The sequence below is a fragment of the Spinacia oleracea genome, chromosome 3 (assembly GCF_020520425.1).
Source record: "Spinacia oleracea cultivar Varoflay chromosome 3, BTI_SOV_V1, whole genome shotgun sequence".
NCBI lineage: Eukaryota > Viridiplantae > Streptophyta > Magnoliopsida > Caryophyllales > Amaranthaceae > Spinacia > Spinacia oleracea.
Genome location: NC_079489.1, coordinates 7,247,788 through 7,267,914, shown reverse-complemented (window position 1 = coordinate 7,267,914; position 20,127 = coordinate 7,247,788). Strand labels below are relative to the sequence as shown.

The 20,127-nt window shown below is 30.8% G+C and overlaps 1 protein-coding gene across 4 annotated transcripts; it reads right to left on the bottom strand.

Annotated features, from left to right (window-relative positions):
- Nucleotides 1-12,723: 12,723 nt before the first annotated feature.
- LOC110797494 (two-component response regulator-like APRR5) lies at nt 12,724-17,104 on the bottom strand. Of its 4 annotated transcripts, none has more exons than XM_022002606.2 (8): nt 16,643-17,104; nt 15,650-15,811; nt 15,424-15,554; nt 15,158-15,334; nt 14,705-14,876; nt 14,296-14,617; nt 13,165-13,801; nt 12,724-13,066 (listed from the first exon to the last, which is right to left on the bottom strand). In XM_022002606.2, exons 1-8 carry the CDS (start codon nt 16,863-16,865, stop codon nt 12,935-12,937), a joined length of 1,956 nt encoding a protein of 651 aa, XP_021858298.1. In that variant the 5' UTR covers nt 16,866-17,104; the 3' UTR covers nt 12,724-12,934. The 4 variants fall into 4 exon arrangements, with proteins under 4 accessions (XP_021858298.1, XP_021858305.1, XP_056694491.1 ...); XM_022002613.2 differs by having other exon boundaries at nt 15,158-15,331; nt 16,643-16,996; XM_056838513.1 differs by having other exon boundaries at nt 15,176-15,331; nt 16,643-16,996.
- Between the last annotated feature and the right edge of the window lie 3,023 nt (nt 17,105-20,127).

Here is a 20,127-nt window from a genome sequence, read left to right as displayed (position 1 = left end):
GTTATGTGGTGCATTTTATATAGAAATGCTACTCACTCTGTTTTCTTTGGAAAAAGCTACATGTACACCTAGTGTACATGATTTTCTTGTATACCACCATTAATTTGTTGACACATCATCAAACCCACTAAAAAATGAGAATGAAAGACAATAAATATGTCATTTCAACCCATAGAAAAACATGATGTATAAGATGCATTGTATACTAGATGTACATGTAGTAGTATCCGTTTTCTTTTAATAAAACATTAGTACAATACTTTTAACATTAAAAACTAGGTAGAGGTGGTCAATTTAGGGAGCATGTGAGGCTAATAATGGAATATTGAGGGTACCATTGTATGATTAACTCATTAAGTATAATTTAGTATAAGGGGTAGGTAGAGGTTGTGGAGCAAAATACAAGATATATTAAAATAAAGAAATTAAATGGTCACGAGCATTGTCAGTACCTTGTACTCCATTTGTTTTAAGATATTTCCAGCAATTTCCATGTAGTTAGTTGCAGCTTGGACGTGGCACGTTGTGGTCCTTTTACTTCCACTCTTTTTCTACCACTCAACTTACCTAATTCCTCAGGTTATTAAAATTTATCTTCCGAAATACGAAGTATTACGCAAATCACAGGCTTAGACCTTGTTTAGTTTATCTTATTTTTCCTGATCTGATCTGATCTGATCTAGTCTGATCTAATCTGATTCTTCATAACTAACTTTAAACAAAAATCTACATTTATTAGTATTAAACGACTTACGTGTAAAATAAATGTTACACAAATTTATAACATTGTTATTATTTATTTGACTTTGCTCATGATTTAACTATTCCTTATATTAGATAGACCTAGACATGATCTAGATAGATCGATTATGATCTAGACATATAAGTTCTGATCTAGATATGATCTGTACAGATCGGTTCTGATCTGGACATGATTTGTACATATCAGTTCTGATCTGGACATGATCTGTACAGTTCAGTTCTGATCTGGAAATGATCTGTACAGTTCAATTCTGATCTGGACAAGATCTGTACAGGCCAGTTCTGATCTGGACATGATCTGTACAGTTCGGTTTTGATCTGGACATGATCTGTACAGACCAATTCTGATCTGGTCATGATTTGCACAGTTCAGTTTTGATTTGGACATAATCTGTAGAAACCAGTTCTGATCTGGACATGATCTATATAGTTCAGTTCTGATCTTGACATGATCTGTACAGGACAGTTCTGATCTGGTCACGGTCTGTACAAATCAATTCTGATATGGACATGATCTTTGCAGATCAATTATGATCTGAACATAATCTGTACAAAGTCGATATCTAGACCAGTTATAATCTGGACATATCGATTCTGATCTGGACATGATTTGTACAAATCGGTTTTGATCTGAACATATTGGTTCTGTAAGGATTGGTTCTGATGTAGATAAAATCTTTGCAGATTTGAACATGATCTGGACATGATCTGTACATATCAGTTATGATCTGGATATTATATGATCATATAAGTTCTGGTCTAAATATATAATGGTTCTGATCTATAAAAATCAGTTCTGATATGGACATGACCTGATCATATAGTTTCTGATCTGGACTCAATGATTTTAATTTGGACATGATGAATTTGAATGCTTTGTTAATGTTTTTTTTATGCCTTAAGTAATAGATTTTAATTGCGCCGACAACAACATTCTTTTTCATTAAAGCAATAATAGTAATAAAATAGAGTTAACCCCATGTTTGGGGTCCAAGTTTTATATAAAATCACCAATTGGGACCTCATTTTTTTTGGGTCAATAATTGGGACCTCATCTTACTTTTTTAGCCAAAGTTAACTATGGTGGTTAAAAAAATGTTAAGTCCTTGGGTTAAGAAATAAGAAATATAATTATAACATTTTATTTTTGCAAAAATACAAAACTAATTTAATTAATTAATTGTTATTCTTACACCTCCAATATCCCCCTCTTAAACAAACATCATCGGAAACTACCAACACCACATTAATTTCTATTTTCTTTATTGATGAAGTTCGTCCATTATAGATTTATAGTTCACAGTTCAACGATAAATTGATAAAATAAATGTTAAATAACTAATTTCTAATATTTACATAATTTTACTTAGAAACCAAAAAAACCAAAATGTTCCCTTGAATGTTTTAACATAGAGCTATAAAATGGGCCATGTCAAGGGCGGCTCCGGCCCAAACTTAAAGAAATTGGTCTGTTCGGGTCATAAGCAAGTCATATTTAGTCAGTTCAAGTGACCTATTTAGCATAGCCCAGCCCGTCCCGACCCATGATTTTTTAAAAGAAAATGAGTATACGAGTCGCATCCTAAAAATACTTCGTAGTCTGTATCAATCTATCATACTTCTCACTGTATGTCACCCCTTTAAAAGGCATCTTCATTTGAAAGAATGGTGGAACCTCATTTTACTTTCAATCAATTTATAAAGTATGCAAAAAAATTGCTCGATCTCCTTAAGTGATTAAGGTATAAACATCACAAAGTAAACATAAAAAAAAAAATCAAACAATAACAAATCGATCAAAATCAACACAAAAACAATAAAATTTAGCAGCATTAATATCATACAAAATCACAAAATTAACCAATTCAATTATTAATCTCACAAAAAATCACAATTTTTTTTTTGAGGGGAAAAAAATCACAAAATTAACAAGTACTAATTAACTAAAATCTAAAGACGAACAAAATAAACCCAATAAAACCCCTAAAAAAATTGGCAAATAATACTACTTATTACGTCATAACTCTTATAATTTATTTTTGATTTATTTTATTAGTTTGAATAGTCAACCTCGAATTAAAGGTGAGTTAAACTACCAAAAATCTAACCTTAGGTCCCAATTATTGACCAAAAAAAAGTGAGGTCCCAATTGGTGATTTAGCAAAACTTAAACCCCAATAATGGGCTTAACTCTAATAAAATAGTAAATATAATAACAATGATATAAATATATAATTATTAATAATAATAATAATAATAATAATAATAATAATCTGGTCTGATATGATCTGAACTTATTTTTTCTGATCTGAACTTATTTTTCTAATGATCTGATCTGATCTTATTAAATTTAAAATAAGTAATAAGGTCCTGAAATAAGGTGAACTAAACAGGGCCTTAATTACTGAATGAAAATTAATATTTTTCCTCACCCATAAATCACAAGTTGTAGTCAAATTGGAATTTGTGAATAGTGTAGCGTGTCTATCATTTTTCCCACTTAACATGGACCAACATTTATTCCTACTTTCTTAAAAAAATCATTAAAAAAGTTCAACTCACCGGTCTCCCTCATCCCCACCCCTTTATTTGACATATTTCTCACTAACTATATTTGAAAAATATTCAACTATCAACTACTCCCTCTGTTCCTAAATGTTTTTCCCATTTCATTTTGGCACATTTGGCAATGCATATTTGACATCGTTAATATCTCTAATTATATGTTATTAAAAATTATAAAATTTTTATGTTGTTAAAGAACTCATCGAGATGAATCAAATTAGATCTCACATGACTATATTTCTTCTTATATATTGGTAGTAATTCAAAAGATTTTCTTCAATTGTGACTAGTCTCAACATTCCAAATGGGAATAACATTAAGGAACGGAGGGAGTACTAGTACCATCTAATAAATAAATAAGTCAATTAAATTGCCTAAAATTCTATACCGGTCAAACTTAGGTGAGTATTAAGGGATGGAGGGAATAATAACTCATGATTGTGAATTGTGATACATCAATTTAAATACGCAATGTTTTATATTCATTTTTCTTTTGAAATCATAAGGTTATTTCATTAGATAGGTAAAGCATTGAAAGATCAGCGCGTCTCCTGTGAGACCAGTCACACCATCAACTTGATGTTGTGACGAGCGCGAAACCAATAGTGTTTCTCCTCTAAAACTAAATAAAAAAAAGTAACAGATCTAAACTATAGAAGTAACATACCTAAACTAAAAAAGTACCTCCTCCAAAATTATAAAAAAAATAAGTAACTTGTCTAAACTATAGAAGTAACATACCTAAACTAAAAATGTACCTCCCCTAAAACTATTCCGTATAAAAAAAGTAACATGTCTAAACTATAAAAGTAACATACCTAAACTAAAAATGTACCTCCCCTAAAACTATTCCGTATAAAAAAAAGTAACATGTCTAAACTATAGAAGTAACATACTTAAACTAAAAAAGTACCTCATCTAAAATTATAAAAAAAAGTAACATGTCTAAACTATAGAAGTAACATAACTAAACTAAAAAAAAATATCTCCTCTAAAAATATTAAAAAAAAGTAAAATGTATAAACTATAGAAGTAACATACCTAAACTAAAAAGTACTTCCTCTAAAATTATAAAAAAAGTAACATGTCTAAACTATAGAACATACCTAAACTAAGAAGGTATCTCCCCTAAAACTACTCCGTATAAAAAAAGTAACATGTATAAACTATAGAAGTAACATACCTGAACTAAAAAAGTACCTCCTCTAAAATTATTAAAAAAGTAACATGTCTAAACTATAGAAGTAACATACCTGAACTAAAAAAGTACCTCCTCTAAAATTATTAAAAAAGTAATATGTCTAAACTATAGAAGTAACATACCTAAATTCGCAAGTGTGAATTGGTCTCACCATCAGTTGATGATGAAGACATTCTCATATAAGAATTTGGGTTGAAAGATAATATTCCCAATTCGACCTAGTCCAAAAGCAAACCGAATACTCTCTAAACCCAATATGATCCGAACCAGTCTCAATCATAATGACAAGATCTATGTATTTCGTACTCTTTGTTTTTTTTAAGGGAAATGTATTTCGTACTTCATATATATAACTACTAAAGCGAACGAGTAGTTCTTCATAGCTTAACAAACTTGCTATTGGGTCTTGCTCACACAATTAAAGAAAAAAAACATAAAGAGCCTTTAATTTTTTTGATGTATCCGTGTATAGCCAGAGCTGGTTGTACCTCCCATCCAAAACTACGTCATTTTGTGTTGTTTAGGATGAACATTAATATACCTGGATATGGAAATGAACATTTACTATTTCGGAAATGAGCATTAATTTATTTGGCAATGAACATTTACTATTTCGGAAATGAACATTTATTTATTTGGCAATGATCATTTAATATTTCGGAAATAAATATTTTTTTATTTATTTGAAAATGAACATTTACTATTTTGAAAATTAACATTTCTTTATTTATTTGGAAATAAACATTTATCTACTCATTTGAAGATGAACGATTATTGATGTAGCATAAAACAATTTGTCCACCATTAGTCAATTATAACACGACACATGGCAGCAACTGCGCACAGCTAGGTGTCATGTATTCCACATAAGCACAAGCCATACAGCTAATCTATAAGCCAAAGTGAAGTACGGAAGGCCCAATGATAAGAGGTCCACTAAGTCATCTTTCAAAGTACCTAATAAGGACACATGTCTCCTCCTAAAGAGTTAATCCAATTGCTAACTGCTGTACCCGGGTACAGCCAACTCTGGCTGTACCCCCAAAAATGACGCGCTCATATTGTTTGTTCATTCTTGTCGACTATTTGTTCTTTTTTATTGTACTGTTTGTTCATTCTTATTGTACTGTTTGTTCTTTCTTGTTGTACTGTTTGTTCATTTTTGTTGTACTGTTTGTTCTTTCATGTTGTTTTTTAAATTCATCATCAAAATTTCATAATTGTTGTATTTTTTGTTCTTTCTTCTAGAACTTTATGTTTTTTTTAATATTGTTTGTTCTTTCTTGTCTATTTGTTTGTTTATAATAATCATATGGTTAATGACCATAATTAAACTCTTCATTAATATTTTATTATTTCTTTTTGTTTTGTTTGTTCTTTCTTGTTGTACTGTTTGTTCTTTCTTGTTGTTTTTTAAATTCATTCATCAAACTTATTGTTGTATTGTTTGTTCTTTCATGTTGGCTTTAAAATTCATCATAAAATTGTTCATAATTGTTGTATTGTTTGTTCTTTTTTCTGGAATTTTATGTTCTTTTTTATATTGTTTGTTATTTTTTGTTGAATTTTTTGTTATTTTTTGTTTATTTTTTTGTTCATAATAATTATCTGCTTTATTGTTTGTTCTTTCTTGTTGTATTGTTTGTTCTTTCATGTTGGCTTTAAAATTCATAATGAAATTGTTCACTTCATTGGTCTTTTATGTTTTTACAAGCGCCTATATTGTTTATTTCCCAATAAATAAATAAATGTTCATTTCCAAAATAGTAAATGTTCATTCCAAATAAATAAATAAATGTTCATTTCCGAAATAGTAAATGTTCATTTTTGTAGTTTATTTCCAAATAAATAAATAAATGTTCATTTCCAAAATAGTAAATGTTCATTCCAAATAAATAAATAAATGTTCATTTCCGAAATAGTAAATGTTCATTTTTGTACCAGTATTTGTTCTTTCTTGTTGTATTGTTTGTTTTTTCATGTTGGCTTTAAAATTCATCATAAAATTGTTCATAATTGTTGTATTGGTTGTTCTTTTTTCTGGAATTTTATGTTCTTTTTTATATTGTTTGTTCTTTTTTGTTGAATTATTTGTTCTTTCTTGTTTATTTGTTTGTTCACAATAAATATATGGTTAATGTTCTTAATGAAATTGTTCACTTCATTGGTCTTTTATGTTTTTACAAGCGCCTATATTGTTTATTTCCAAATAAATAAATAAATGTTCATTTCCAAAATAGTAAATGTTCATTCCAAATAACTAAATAAATGTTCTTTTTCGAAATAGTAAATGTTCATTTTTGTAGTTTATTTCCAAATAAATAAATAAATGTTCATTTCCAAAATAGTAAATGTTCATTCCAAATAAATAAATAAATATTCATTTCCGAAATAGTAAATGTTCATTTTTGTACCAGTATTTGTTCTTTCTTGTTGTATTGTTTGTTTTTTCATGTTGGCTTTAAAATTCATCATAAAATTGTTCATAATTGTTGTATTGGTTGTTCTTTTTTCTGGAATTTTATGTTCTTTTTTATATTGTTTGTTCTTTTTTGTTGAATTATTTGTTCTTTCTTGTTTATTTGTTTGTTCTAATAAATATATGGTTAATGTTCATAATGAAATTGTTCACTTCATTGGTCTTTTATGTTTTTACAAGCGCCTATATTGTTTATTTCCAAATAAATAAATAAATGTTCATTTCCAAAATAGTAAATGTTCATTCCAAATAACTAAATAAATGTTCTTTTTCGAAATAGTAAATGTTCATTTTTGTAGTTTATTTCCAAATAAATAAATAAATGTTCATTTCCAAAATAGTCAATGTTCATTCCAAATAAATAAATAAATGTTCATTTCCGAAATAGTAAACGTTCATTTTTGTACCAGTATATTAATGTTCATTTTAAACAACACAAAACGACATCGTTTTGGATGGGGGTACAGCCAACTTTGGCTGTACCCGGGTATAGCCAAAAATTTACGGAGTTAATCAATCAGATAGCTAGGTTTTGGGAACAAATTCCAAAATCCAAGCCTTATAAATAGTCCAAATCCCAAGGTGAAAGTACATTTAATTCATTCTCAGTTTCTCACCTATTCTGCTCTACTTTCTCTCTAAAAATACTTTCTCAAAATATTTCTACGAGGATATTTTTGTTTTGCAAGTTGTAAGAAGATCGTGCCAGCGCATACCTGATAACTCCGTGAAAAGGGTGACACGTCAGCACCAACGAAAGTTCCCACATCATTTATCATATTGTTTAGGAATCCTCATTTATTCTACCAATTTACAAATGAACATTTATCTTCTAATTGTGAAATGAGTATTAATAATCTTAAACTGAACATAGTTATTATATTACTATGTTACTCCCTCTGTATTTATTTAAGGGATACACTTGCCTTTTCCGGCCGTATTTATTTAAGAGATATACTTGCCATTTTTAGTAACTTATCAACCTCACCATCTAATTAAATAATCTATCTACACTCCACCCCCACCCCCACTACCTAAAATGACATGGTCCCACTTGTTTTTATTATTAAAATATCTACTCAACCCTACTTGTTTTATTACTTTATTTCATTCAATTCTTTTTCTTAATACACGTGCCCGGCCAAGTGTATCTCTTAAATAAATCGGAGGGAGTATTACATTGAACATATATTGTGCAATTAAAACATGTCAAATAACATATTTTTACCAAAAAAATTGAACATTTTAGGCACTACCTATGTAAACTTGTACTTGAATTACAAGATATTGGTACAAAATTACAAATCATCATGTTAATTTTCTATATGTTCAATCTTGAATCTTGCTTTTGATGTAGTCTCAAATTCTAATACTTTTGAATATGTGTATGAAGTGTGATTTGAACACAATATTTGACTTTCACGGTTTCAATTTCCTCATTGTTGTACGCTGAAAATGAAATTAGTAAGTAATTGGTTATGATGATCACTACTAATTTTAAAATGAACATTTACTGATTTAAAAATGATGAGCATGCAAAATTTTTAAATGATAATATACAAGAATAATCAATGTGAATTAAAAAAAAATAGAATAACAAATGTGTTTATACTTGAACATTCAACCTTTTATAAATGTACATGCTCAAAATAAATTTTAACATGTTTTTGAACAGTTATCAAATAAATCAAGCCCTATTAACATAATAAATCATTTTATGAATGAACATAATACTTATTTAAAATGAATGTACATAATTTATGTATTATTTACTAAAATGAATATGAAAATGTGTTTTTGAAAATTAATGAAGAGACCGGAAACTTATAAAAAAAATGAACTTAAATAGTATACATACTACACATTCACATTATGAACATCGTACCTCTTACTTTTCAATAATTTAAACATAAAACTTTATAAAAATGAACATTTCATTATCAGAAAATGAACATTTTTAAGTTCCACAACTCAATCAAGTTTTTTTTTTGAGGGGACAACTTAATCAAGTTAACCATCATAAGTTTAATTTTTACTCCGTATATATAAGAGTAGATGTGAATATCATTTTCTGATATTACATGCAATAAAAAAGAATATTTTATTATTATAATATAAACATTAACGTACAAGTTCCAGAACTAAATGAATAAATTACATGTACTTAATTTTAATAAGTAGATATGTACATCAGAGTCTCACAAAATGAACATAACCATATATAAATATGAACATTTTGAAAAATTCAGATCTAAACGTTAAATATCTAGATCCAATTTTGGCAAAAATATAAAATACAAAAATATTTGCAAGACAATACAATATTATACACAAGAAGTGAACATTTTATTCTCAAAAAATGAACAGTAATAAGTTGCAGAACCTAATCAACAAACATAAATGTTATTTTTTAATGCTTCATTAGAGGAGGGTATAGGCTATACCCTGATATAACCATTAGGAATATCCTTTAATAGACTAAAATATCATAATTAAAATACTCATAACATAATTAATTAGTCTGATTCTTAAAAGGGGGAGTTTTAAGTGAAGCTCTAATATTGGATTTATTAGATTAAGAAAAGAATGTGTTACAAAAATAAAAGACATGGAGAATCTATAGTGCCACGCTTTTTGGAACTCTCTTGTTCAATCGACCAATTTTGATAATTTAAAGGAAATTTTGTTTTTACTACCTAACAAATTTGAAAATTTATTTTTTACCACCTAAATCCTAAAACTTGTTACCACCTAAAAATAAATTAAAACTTGTTTTTACTACCTGAAAACGAAAAAGTAGATGAAATATTTACATGTGGCTACCTAATTCAATTTACCTCCAATTTTTTCACTCCTTGTGTGATTTACTTTAACTCTTTCACCCTTTCTCGCTTTACTTTAATTAAAATTTGTCAATTTTTTGAATTAATGGTGGTGAAAATTTATGTGAATTCATGGAAGATAAGGAAGCCAGGGAAGATAAGAGAATTAAATACATGAAATCGTGGAAGATGATAACAAATCAGAAACATTACTGTTATTGTGTCCCCCTACCTAACGTTTTTATCTATTTTTTCATTTTTTTAGGTGGTAAAAAACAAGTTTTAATTTTCTTTTTAGGTGGTAAAATATAAGTTTTAGTTTTTTAGGTGATAAAAAATAATTTCTCAATTTATCTTAATTTAAATGTTTTTTTTTTTGCCATGTATGCATTACTTTTACGTTAAGCGGAAATATTTTATGTATTTGTGTTGGTATGACATTAAGCAAATTAAGATGTACTTCGTACAACCTTTGAAGGTTTGAAACAATAATTATGCAATGAAATAGTAAGTACTATCTACAATATCCACCAATCATGGACATTAACTAATGTGTTAAAATATGGGGGTGTCGGTGCTAAATGGAAATGACTCCTCAAATAATCAAATTAATAAATCCTACCAAAACCACATTCCTTTTGAGTTTTGACCAAGTTTAATGAATGTTGAAACTAACAGTTTATGTTTTAAAACTAGGGTCTAGGGGTGGTTTATGAGGTACTTTGTACTCCGTAATATGTTAATGGTTGTTCTGTACTTTTGTAATACGTAAGAAAATCTAGCTATACGTACTATCTTCTTTTCAAAATGATCTTTACTGTTATTATTTACACAAATTACATAAATTTTAAGATAAAGTAGGAAAATTGTGTTAAAAATTAGGTAAAGTGTGGTAGATTGGTTAAAAGGTGGGTGAGTGTAAGAAAAAATGAATAATACATGAGTAAGATACTCCGTAGTAAATTTTCATATCCAAAAATAGAATAAAGCAAAGTGTAAAAAAAATTATGAAACGAATTAAAACAGAAAATGTAAAAATCATTTTGAAATGAAGCAGTAAGAAACTACACTCTTTTTTTTTTGACGGGTATGCAAGAAACTACGCACTTTAAATAAGATAATAAGATTACAATTAGAGAAAATATTTTACTTGAGAAACTTTGGATTACCTAGGGTAGTAGTAATATCTATGTTTTATTAAGTTATATACGCTTTGAAAAATGTGTCAAAACTTTGACCATAAATTCTCACATATCATCAAAATTATCATGACATATCATGTTAGGTTCGTCTCGAAATGTATTTTATAAATATCAAATTTTTATATTTTTTTCCCATACATAATTGGATATATTAATGGTCAAACATTACAATGAAGTTTGTGCAAATAGTAAGTGTAAAAAACTCATTGAAATGGAGGTAGTAGTGGACAATATAATTTTTAACCAAGTTTCATTTGTTCCATTTTATAAATTTCCAACAACTTCATTTTCTCAATCAACTATTACGAAACTTAAGGGCTAGTTTGGTTGACATTCTAATGTGTGGGAAGTTTTATTTCTTATGAAGTGAAGAGCAAAAAGGTCGTTTGGTTGACATGAGCATAGGAAGTGAAACTTCCTAAAAAGTTGTTTACCTAGTCTACCCTATGTAATCCAAAGTTTCTACGTTCAACCAAAAGTGTACTCAATTCCTAGGAACACATGTGAAAATGGCAAATTCAAGAGAAATAAAAACATCACCTAAATAAATAGGAATAGAGTACATTATAGGACCTTTTTTTTTTACGTAAAGACGAAGATGTTATATTATATTAACCGTTAAAGCACAATCTAATCGTTACAAAAGCTACGGGCGAAACACCAAAAACTTGTAGCCCGTAATCACAAAAACTAGTAAAATTACAAACCCTAATTTCTACCCAAAAAACAGTGCCCCCTCTCCTGACTATTTGCCCATTAACTGATTTCATCTAAAAAAGAAAGGAGGATCACTATAGGACCTACGTACCGAGTACTTGCATAGTATTCATAAGACCAAGTTTTTTTTTTTACGCCGATTGTCTTTATGTTAGTGGGTGTGGTGTCGTGGCGAAGCCAGGTTACTTGCATTTTCGTCCTTAATCGTGTCAAGCAAAGCCACCAATCCACCATACGTGAGTTCATATATTAAAGTTGTTCTCTAAATTTTGTTTTGATAATTTTGAAAAAATAGTCTTCCTTTTTCTATAAACAAAAATTAAAAAATACCCTTTGTCAAACCATTAAATATAAGTATTAATGGCACACCTTTTTCGACTAATAAAAAACACATTAGAATCTAAAATATCTTCGGATATTTTAACCACAAAATAATGTGGTCACAACTCACTAACATGATTCAAGTTTAGAAGCAATATATTGTTTGGTTTTCATTGGATAATATGGAAAAATGTCAAAAGAAAAAGTTAAATGGAATCCCTTTGACAATTTTAGTGCAATTAATTGGACCAACGCATCATTGGGTAGGTTTTGTAACTGAGAGATTAGTGAACTGCTTTTGGAATTGTCTTCCTTCCTTCACCTCAGTTGTTCAGTCATCATTATCAATGGAAGTTGCTTAACCATCAACATTTCTTCGCGTCTCAAGCTTTACCTCGTACTTCCATGTATAGGTCCATGGTCCTTATGTTAGTGGGAGTCAGGAGCGGAACCAGATAATGATAGTTCCGCTCCTGTTACTACTGATTCATGAAAACTGATTTTGACACATCTCTATATAAGTAAAAAAAAATGTTCTGTGCTGTTATAATAGGTGTGCCAAAATCACTTTTCCTGATTCACTACGTGGTATAAGGTAGTAGATTCAAACTACTAAACTAGAATGTTGATAGGGGAGGGGGAGGAGAGTTTGAATGGAAGAAAGTTAATTTCAATTTAATCTTGTATACAATGTAATCTCAAGTTCTGTCTCAAGAATCTTTGTCTAAATCCTAAACCAAAACAATCATGGTATTTTCATCTACTGATCTACTTTTAAATACATACAAAAATCTCATACTAACACCTATCTATTATAATTCTGTATGTAACTTTACATCAAATCCAAATCACATGACAACCCTGGCTAATTGGCAGTTGAAATGCCACCGGAATTGTCAGACATCTGCGGTGGAGGATCTGGAGGCACCTGTCGTACAAACTGCCCTTTTACTCGTGGTCGTTGCTCTGCAAGCTTTTTCCTGCTTTCATAACGAACCTGTACAAAAAAATCCTCGTTAGAAGCTGCGCAAAACAAAAATTTTAAAAAATACAGTACTTTTTTAGTAACACTTGGTATAAGGTATAGTTATTTACCTTCTTCTCATAGCATCTTTCCTTTCTCTTCAACCGGAACTTATTAAGGGCTGCTTCCCTTTGCAAAGATCTTTGGCTAGTCAATTGAGTAACATGACTTTGATCATTCCCACCCTCGGAAATTCCACAATTAAGATGCCCAGTTCCTGCGCCTGTGTCATTATGCAAAGAGCCACTCGTACTTTGATCAGCAGCAGAAGAGAAATGAGCACGCTCCTCTAAAGAGTCCTGCTTAGTCTGATCCTGCTGCATACTCATTGGTTGATTGGAGGATGGTTTAGTACTTTGATCGATAACATGGTAATGGTGTATACCATTAATCATATCAATGCTGAATTGATGGTAAGAATTCGTTTGCTGCTGGTTAGCAGAACTTGGACTAGGTGAAACTGATGTCATAGGAGAAACATCTACTTGTCTCCCTCCCATTGGAAATAGTTTTTCTGAAGCAGTTCTGTACTCGTTTTCTACTTCTTTTGCAAGACTTGTTGGGAGGGATATCACCTTTCTATCATATGGAGACATAGAGTTTTTGGTATTGTCAGATAAAAGATCACCAGAATTGACTCTGTAGTCTTTAAGAGTAACAACAGAAGTTGGGTTCGAATTTGACATTTGTGATGGCTTGTTTACATACCTGAAACAACCAACCAACATAAATTAGAAATCTTCCGAAACATATAAGCTCAATGAGAGATTTTGGCTATTTTTCTATCCTTTTGCAGGGTACTTCGCAATAGCCAAACAGCAAAGAGCTGAATTTACCACCAATTAACACAATACTTTTACTCTTAGGCTCTGTTTGGTTTGGTGTAAAACGTTTTCAAGGGAGAATACAATTCCAAACTAGTTTTCCTTTGTTTGGTTCCTTAAAGAAAATGGGAGAAGATGGTGAAGATTGAGGGAAAGAAGGGAGAGGGAGGTAAGGAGGAAAGGTAGAAGAGTGTTTTTCCACCTTTAAGGGAGTTATGGAAAATTGTTTTTCATTCCTTGCCAAACCAAACAACGTAAAATAATTGCAAAGGGGGAAATTGTTTTCCATGAAAACGTTTTACACCCTACCAAACGAAGTCTTTGATCATTGAGTTGTAAGCTAGAAGTATATGAAGAATCAAAGGTAGGGAAGCTCACCGAGTAAAAGCTGATGCATTGGAATGATTGAGCATTTGATTTTCATTGCCACTCTTATTTTCAAGAGTGCCGGGAAAGAATCTCCTCAAAGTCAAATCCAATTGTTGACAAGGCTCTGATCTGTCACCTCCATCATTTGCACACGCATTGTGTCTGGAGTTGCTATCTAAAGATCCTATCAAATCAATGGCTTCTCTTGAAAAGTTGGGGTGAACATCCGTATTGTCATTAGCTTCTGTACATATGTTCACATCCTCCCTAGGACTTCTTCGTTGTTCTTCATTGATCGCATTGTTGCTATTGCAGGCAGCAGTGTCTGATCCTACAAATAAAAATCATTTGTATATGAGATTTTTGGAACATAAATCCCTAATCAACTGGTAAAAGAATGCAAACACTATGTATGTACCTGCAACAGCACTTTCAGAAGTGCGTAAATTATGACTTGAATTGCCAAAGTTGCTGTGTTTCTGTAGTATCAATTCTGAATCAGGAGAAATCCCCTGCTTTGGCTGTGAATAATCTTCCACTTCAGCCATGTCTGTGCTCTCATCATCTAAGTCAGGGTTTCCACAAGAGCTCTGTAACAGACAGAAAACATATATTAAACTCTATGTAGCGAACTTAAACTGGACGGATTTCACTAAAATAACTGCAACAGAGAATTTAATGATTTCTGAAAATTATCAGAACAATCAACAGAAATCAGCACTAAATGTCAAGTTTCATGATGCAAAGAGTCACTACTCACAACTAGGGGATCTAAATCAATACTAAAGCTTGTTTTTCATTGTTCTAAAACTATGTGTTAAACTATAGAATAACTCAAATCAAGTAATTGGAGAAACAGAAGATTTCTTACAAGGAAAAGGTTCCTAACCTGTGCATCACTTCCTTTTTTGTTAATAAGCTCTTGCCCTAGAGTACAAGTTTTCGAGCTGCTCGAATGATCACTTGTAGAATTGTTTTCAGCCGTGGCTTCGAGTTTTTCCTGTGCTACACTCTCATCCTGTGGACCAAGACCTTCTCGATTCAACTGCTGAGAAAATATATTCAGACAGTTAAGGAAAGCCATACATGAAAAACTTCAGTAAACTTTTAAAAAAGAGTGTAAAAAAGTAGACATACAGATTGCCTTCTCCAAACATGTTGCCATAAGTTTTTCAGCTCGTTTATCCTAATCGGTTTTACAAGAAAGTCGGCCGCCCCTTTCAACATACATTTGTAGACCATCCCAATCGAATCGTGTGTGGACATCACTACATTAACATAGAAAAATCTGTCAAAAACTGATTTCTCACCACTAATACAAAAACAAATCATATTTACAAACCAATAATAAACAGTGACATACTTATAACTGGGATGTTCTTGCAGATTTCGTGTTCTCTAATCAAGGTTAGAAGAGCATATCCAGAAATGGATGGCAATTCGGCTTCTGTCAATATGAGGTCTATGTTATGAGGTCTTGCCTTCAATATTTCCCAAGCTTTCAGACCATCAGCAACTGCAGCAACTGCACACATAACATGACAAATTCCCCTCAATTTATGTCTAAATCGATACAATCATTTTAGACTGGAGCAACTTAACATTTTATCAAAAGGCTTTGATATGTCAGAAACCTCAACAACAACAACAACAACAACAACAACAACAACAACAACAGCAACAACAGGAACAAAATTCATACAAGGAACATAAATTTCTTGTAATTATGCCTCAGAAATTACTTGGGTGTGCTATATATTTCAGTAGATGAGAGAAATCAACAACAATGACTTTTTCCAGATTTAAGTTCTACAACTTTTTACAAGAATGGTCAGCTCCTAAGACCAAATTCTGAATCTAAAATCTTAAGCTACAAAGAGTAATTAACCTGTCAAACACCTTAATTATTGATCAGATTGGCAAAAAATTAGAGAATAAATGTGAATTAATCCACAAATTACCATCACTAATTCAACCACCTAAAATGAATTTCATCCAAACAATAACCCATCTCCTAATTAAACAATCAGCATATAAAACAATCTTGCAAAACTATCACAGAATCTGGAATTTTCTTACAATCTACCAAAAAAAAACACTTCTCTTTAATTAATTGATTACTGGTACTGTACCCCTCCAGCCCAAATTAATAGCGACGCTAGTAACGTGACAACTAAATCCGGACAGAAGCGAAGAAAAACCCATCTTGACCAAAATTATAGCAAATTCAAATAATAAAAAAACCACCCAAACTGAAATTCAGATTTATCATTCAAATACACACAACAAAAAAACAAATTCAGCTCCAAAAACAAGAAAAATGGAAAAATTTCCCCAAAATGAAAAGAAATTTTACCTTTATAGCTGCATTTTCTAAGAAGGGCAGCAATAAGTTGTCTAGTTGAATCATCATCTTCAACCAATAATATTCTAAGACCCAATTTTGGTAGAACATTCTCCAATCTTGCCATTGTTGAACTAGAACCTTCTTTAAAATCCTTCTTTTTCTTCAATTCTTCTTCTTTCACAATTTCCATTATTTCCAATTCATCTTCACTACTTACCACTACTTCCCCCATTTTTCTTCACTTCAAAGATCACCAAAATTTAATTTGACTAAAAAAAATTAAATTCACTTCATAAATAATCAAGTTTTAGAGTTTTTGGAGGATTGGCCAAATAAAAGATGAGCATAAGGAATGGGAAAATAGAAAAAGATTGTGTGATACATATAGTCAAAAATATCTGATTTTGCAAAAAGATTAGAACTTCCATCCAACGGTAAGGATTTAAAAGGAGGAAAAAGGAGCCGACTAATCCAATGGCTGAAAATCGTACACCCTGAAGAAGGTATCAAAAATATCTACACAACGTTGTCTGGCCCAAATTCGCCACGTCATTATTTTTCTTTTTCATTGTTTTTGATTTTCTGATGTGGGGACAATCAAAAAGAAAGAGGCCATTGGTCGGGTGGGTCCCACTTTAAGTTTTAAAATATTTTTTTAATTTGTGGTTGGTTCACAGCATTTTTCCAAATTTTTCTTTTTTTTTGTGGGATATTATATAGATTTGGGAGTGGACACAGCACACATGGGATTGGAAAAAAAAGCGGTGGGGTCCACTAATTAGGAAAGATATTAGTTAATGGTAGATATATTGAAGATATTTTTTAGGTGGGCCCTTCAAGTTGTGCTTGATGGGTAGGACGATGACACGTGGTTGTTGTTAAAGGTTTTGCTCGAGTATTTTCATTTAATTTAATCCATTTAATTCTGTGGCTTATAATGTACTAATGCCTAATGGTCATCTTAAACAATGGTTTTTGTCGGCTCTTTTGAAGAGTTAAGGACGTCTTAAACACCTTTTTATTTGATATTTTCTCCCACCCTTAGATGTAATGTGGACCTTACAAATACTCCCTTCGTCCCGAAATACTCGATCGGGTTTGACGGGCACAGAGTTTAAGAGATTTGAATTGACTTATTTAATATAATAGGTAGTACTCCCTCCGTCCCAAAATTATCTTCCTGCTTTCCTAAACGAGCGTCCCAAAATTATCTTTCTGTTTCTAATTTTGGCTACTAAGGTCCCCACTTTCTCATGTACTATATTAACTAAAATTGAATTGAAAACCCCACCCATGTACTATATTCCACTTTTCCCATGTACTATATTCTTTTTCACATGTACTTTATTCCACTTTTCCATACAAATCAAGCATCATTTGTACTTTGTTATACTTTTTCATGTACTATATTCCATTTTTTTTACAATACGTGTTTTTGATCAAACAGGAAGATAATTACGGGACGGAGGGAGTAGTTGATAGTGGGGTATTATTTTAATGTAGTTAGTGGGAGGTGGGTTAAGAGGTGGGGTTGGGGGAGAGTAGGGGTTGAATTTTTAATTATTTTTGTATGGAGTAGGGGGTAGGTGGGTTAATAGGGGTGGAGTGAGAAATAATATAATATTGTTAGAATATTTCCATTTTTAGAAACAGGTCAAGTATTAAGGGACGACCCGATAAGAAAAACAGGTCAAGTATTCCGGGACGGAGGGAGTAGGTAATTTAAATAGTTTTTAAAATGATTTGGTTAGAGTGAGTATTTGATACAGTCACGTTTGATTTACCCTGTCCTATATTTACGCAGTACATTTTATTTATACGATGTTTACTTAACTAAATCTAACATAACTTGTAACGTAATTGAAATTGTACTTGTGTTATTAAGATATTTTTCTTTATTTTGACGAAGACGTAATGATTATTATTCAATTAATGTAATGCACGTTAGTTTTAGGTTGGTTGATGTTGGGTTAACTTCAAATCGAATTGAAACAAAATTAACTCAAATAATCCAAATCGGGCAAATTAGGTACACAAAAGCTCCCCCCGGGTAGTACAATGACCTTAATAGATTTAGAGGAAAAAATATCAAGATTATGTTACTTATGTATGTGTTGTAAACATTAATAAAGAACAATAACTCTTTTTTATTTACGGGCTTCTGTTATTTTGATTTGTGCTATTAGGGGTGGCTAGAGAAGGATCAAGTATGGATTCCTTTTATCCCCTACCCGGCCAATTCCCAAGAGTCGGACCTATTGGTTTGCTAGTAAGATCGTTCTGTTTTTTTTTTTATGAAAAAAAGTTTAAACAAAAAAAAAGAATATGAGAATATAGTAGAAGTCAATATAGAACTAATAATCAAGAGAAACTTGTCTGGCTTTTAACGGTGAGAATTTGGGATCCATTAATAATAGGGAAGAAATAAGGAATTAGATACCAAAATTCCAATATTCTAATTAATTGTCATATTTACTCTAATCATTGTTTATGGATTCTTTGCTTTGAACCGTCGATGGGACATAAATAGGTGAGATCAATTACATCCTACCATTTTAATTTGCTTGAAGCCACACATTTTGTCACCAACTTGCATTTTCATTTAATTTTAAAAAAATATCAACAACCAAGAACCAATTACATTAATAATTTAATAATTTATTTAATACGTCTATATATTAATATATATGGTACGAAGTATATGCCATTTATTCAATAACTCCATTCAATAAAATCATGACTTCTACAAGTACATAGATTGTGTCCAACTGGTATGCACAAGAATATCACAAGCAGAAGCAACCATCTAGAAATATTTTTAAGATGCTTACATAGTTACATTACATCAATAAGATGTTTTTGTTTTTTTACATTACATCAATATTTTATTTTTTTTGGCTTACATTACATCAATAAAATGTTTAGTTCACATTATTTCACAAACCTATTACTAGTACGTACGGCGTAATTTATATCTAATTATGCATATCACGTACTCGGGAGAGTAAAGGTTGTGATAAAATCTAATCATAATAACATAACCAGAAAGATTAAGGTGGTCTGACCTAGTCATTGCATATATAGAATATATATCACTTCACTTTTTTTTTTGTATTGTAATCTACAGAGCATATACTTCGTACAAAACAAGGGATCTAAGTGGCACATATGATAGACATGTCCGCTTTAAAAACAATTTGCTGCATATAATAACAACGTGAGAGGTCTAGGTTGGTTCACAATCTCCCTCAAACAATGCGCTCAGGCAACCCCCTTTTATCCCGAGCTTGAAACTTTGCACCTCTTCAAGCGCTTTCAATAATTTTAACTTTTATCCATTACGGCAAGAACATAGTTCAACATACTCCCTCCATCCCTTTATATTATTTACGCTTGGTATCATGCGCAAGATTTATCAACTAACTAATGTTGATTAAGATTCCTCTTTTTTTTTTGAACAATGCAAATTACGTTTGTTGATAATGTTTTCACTT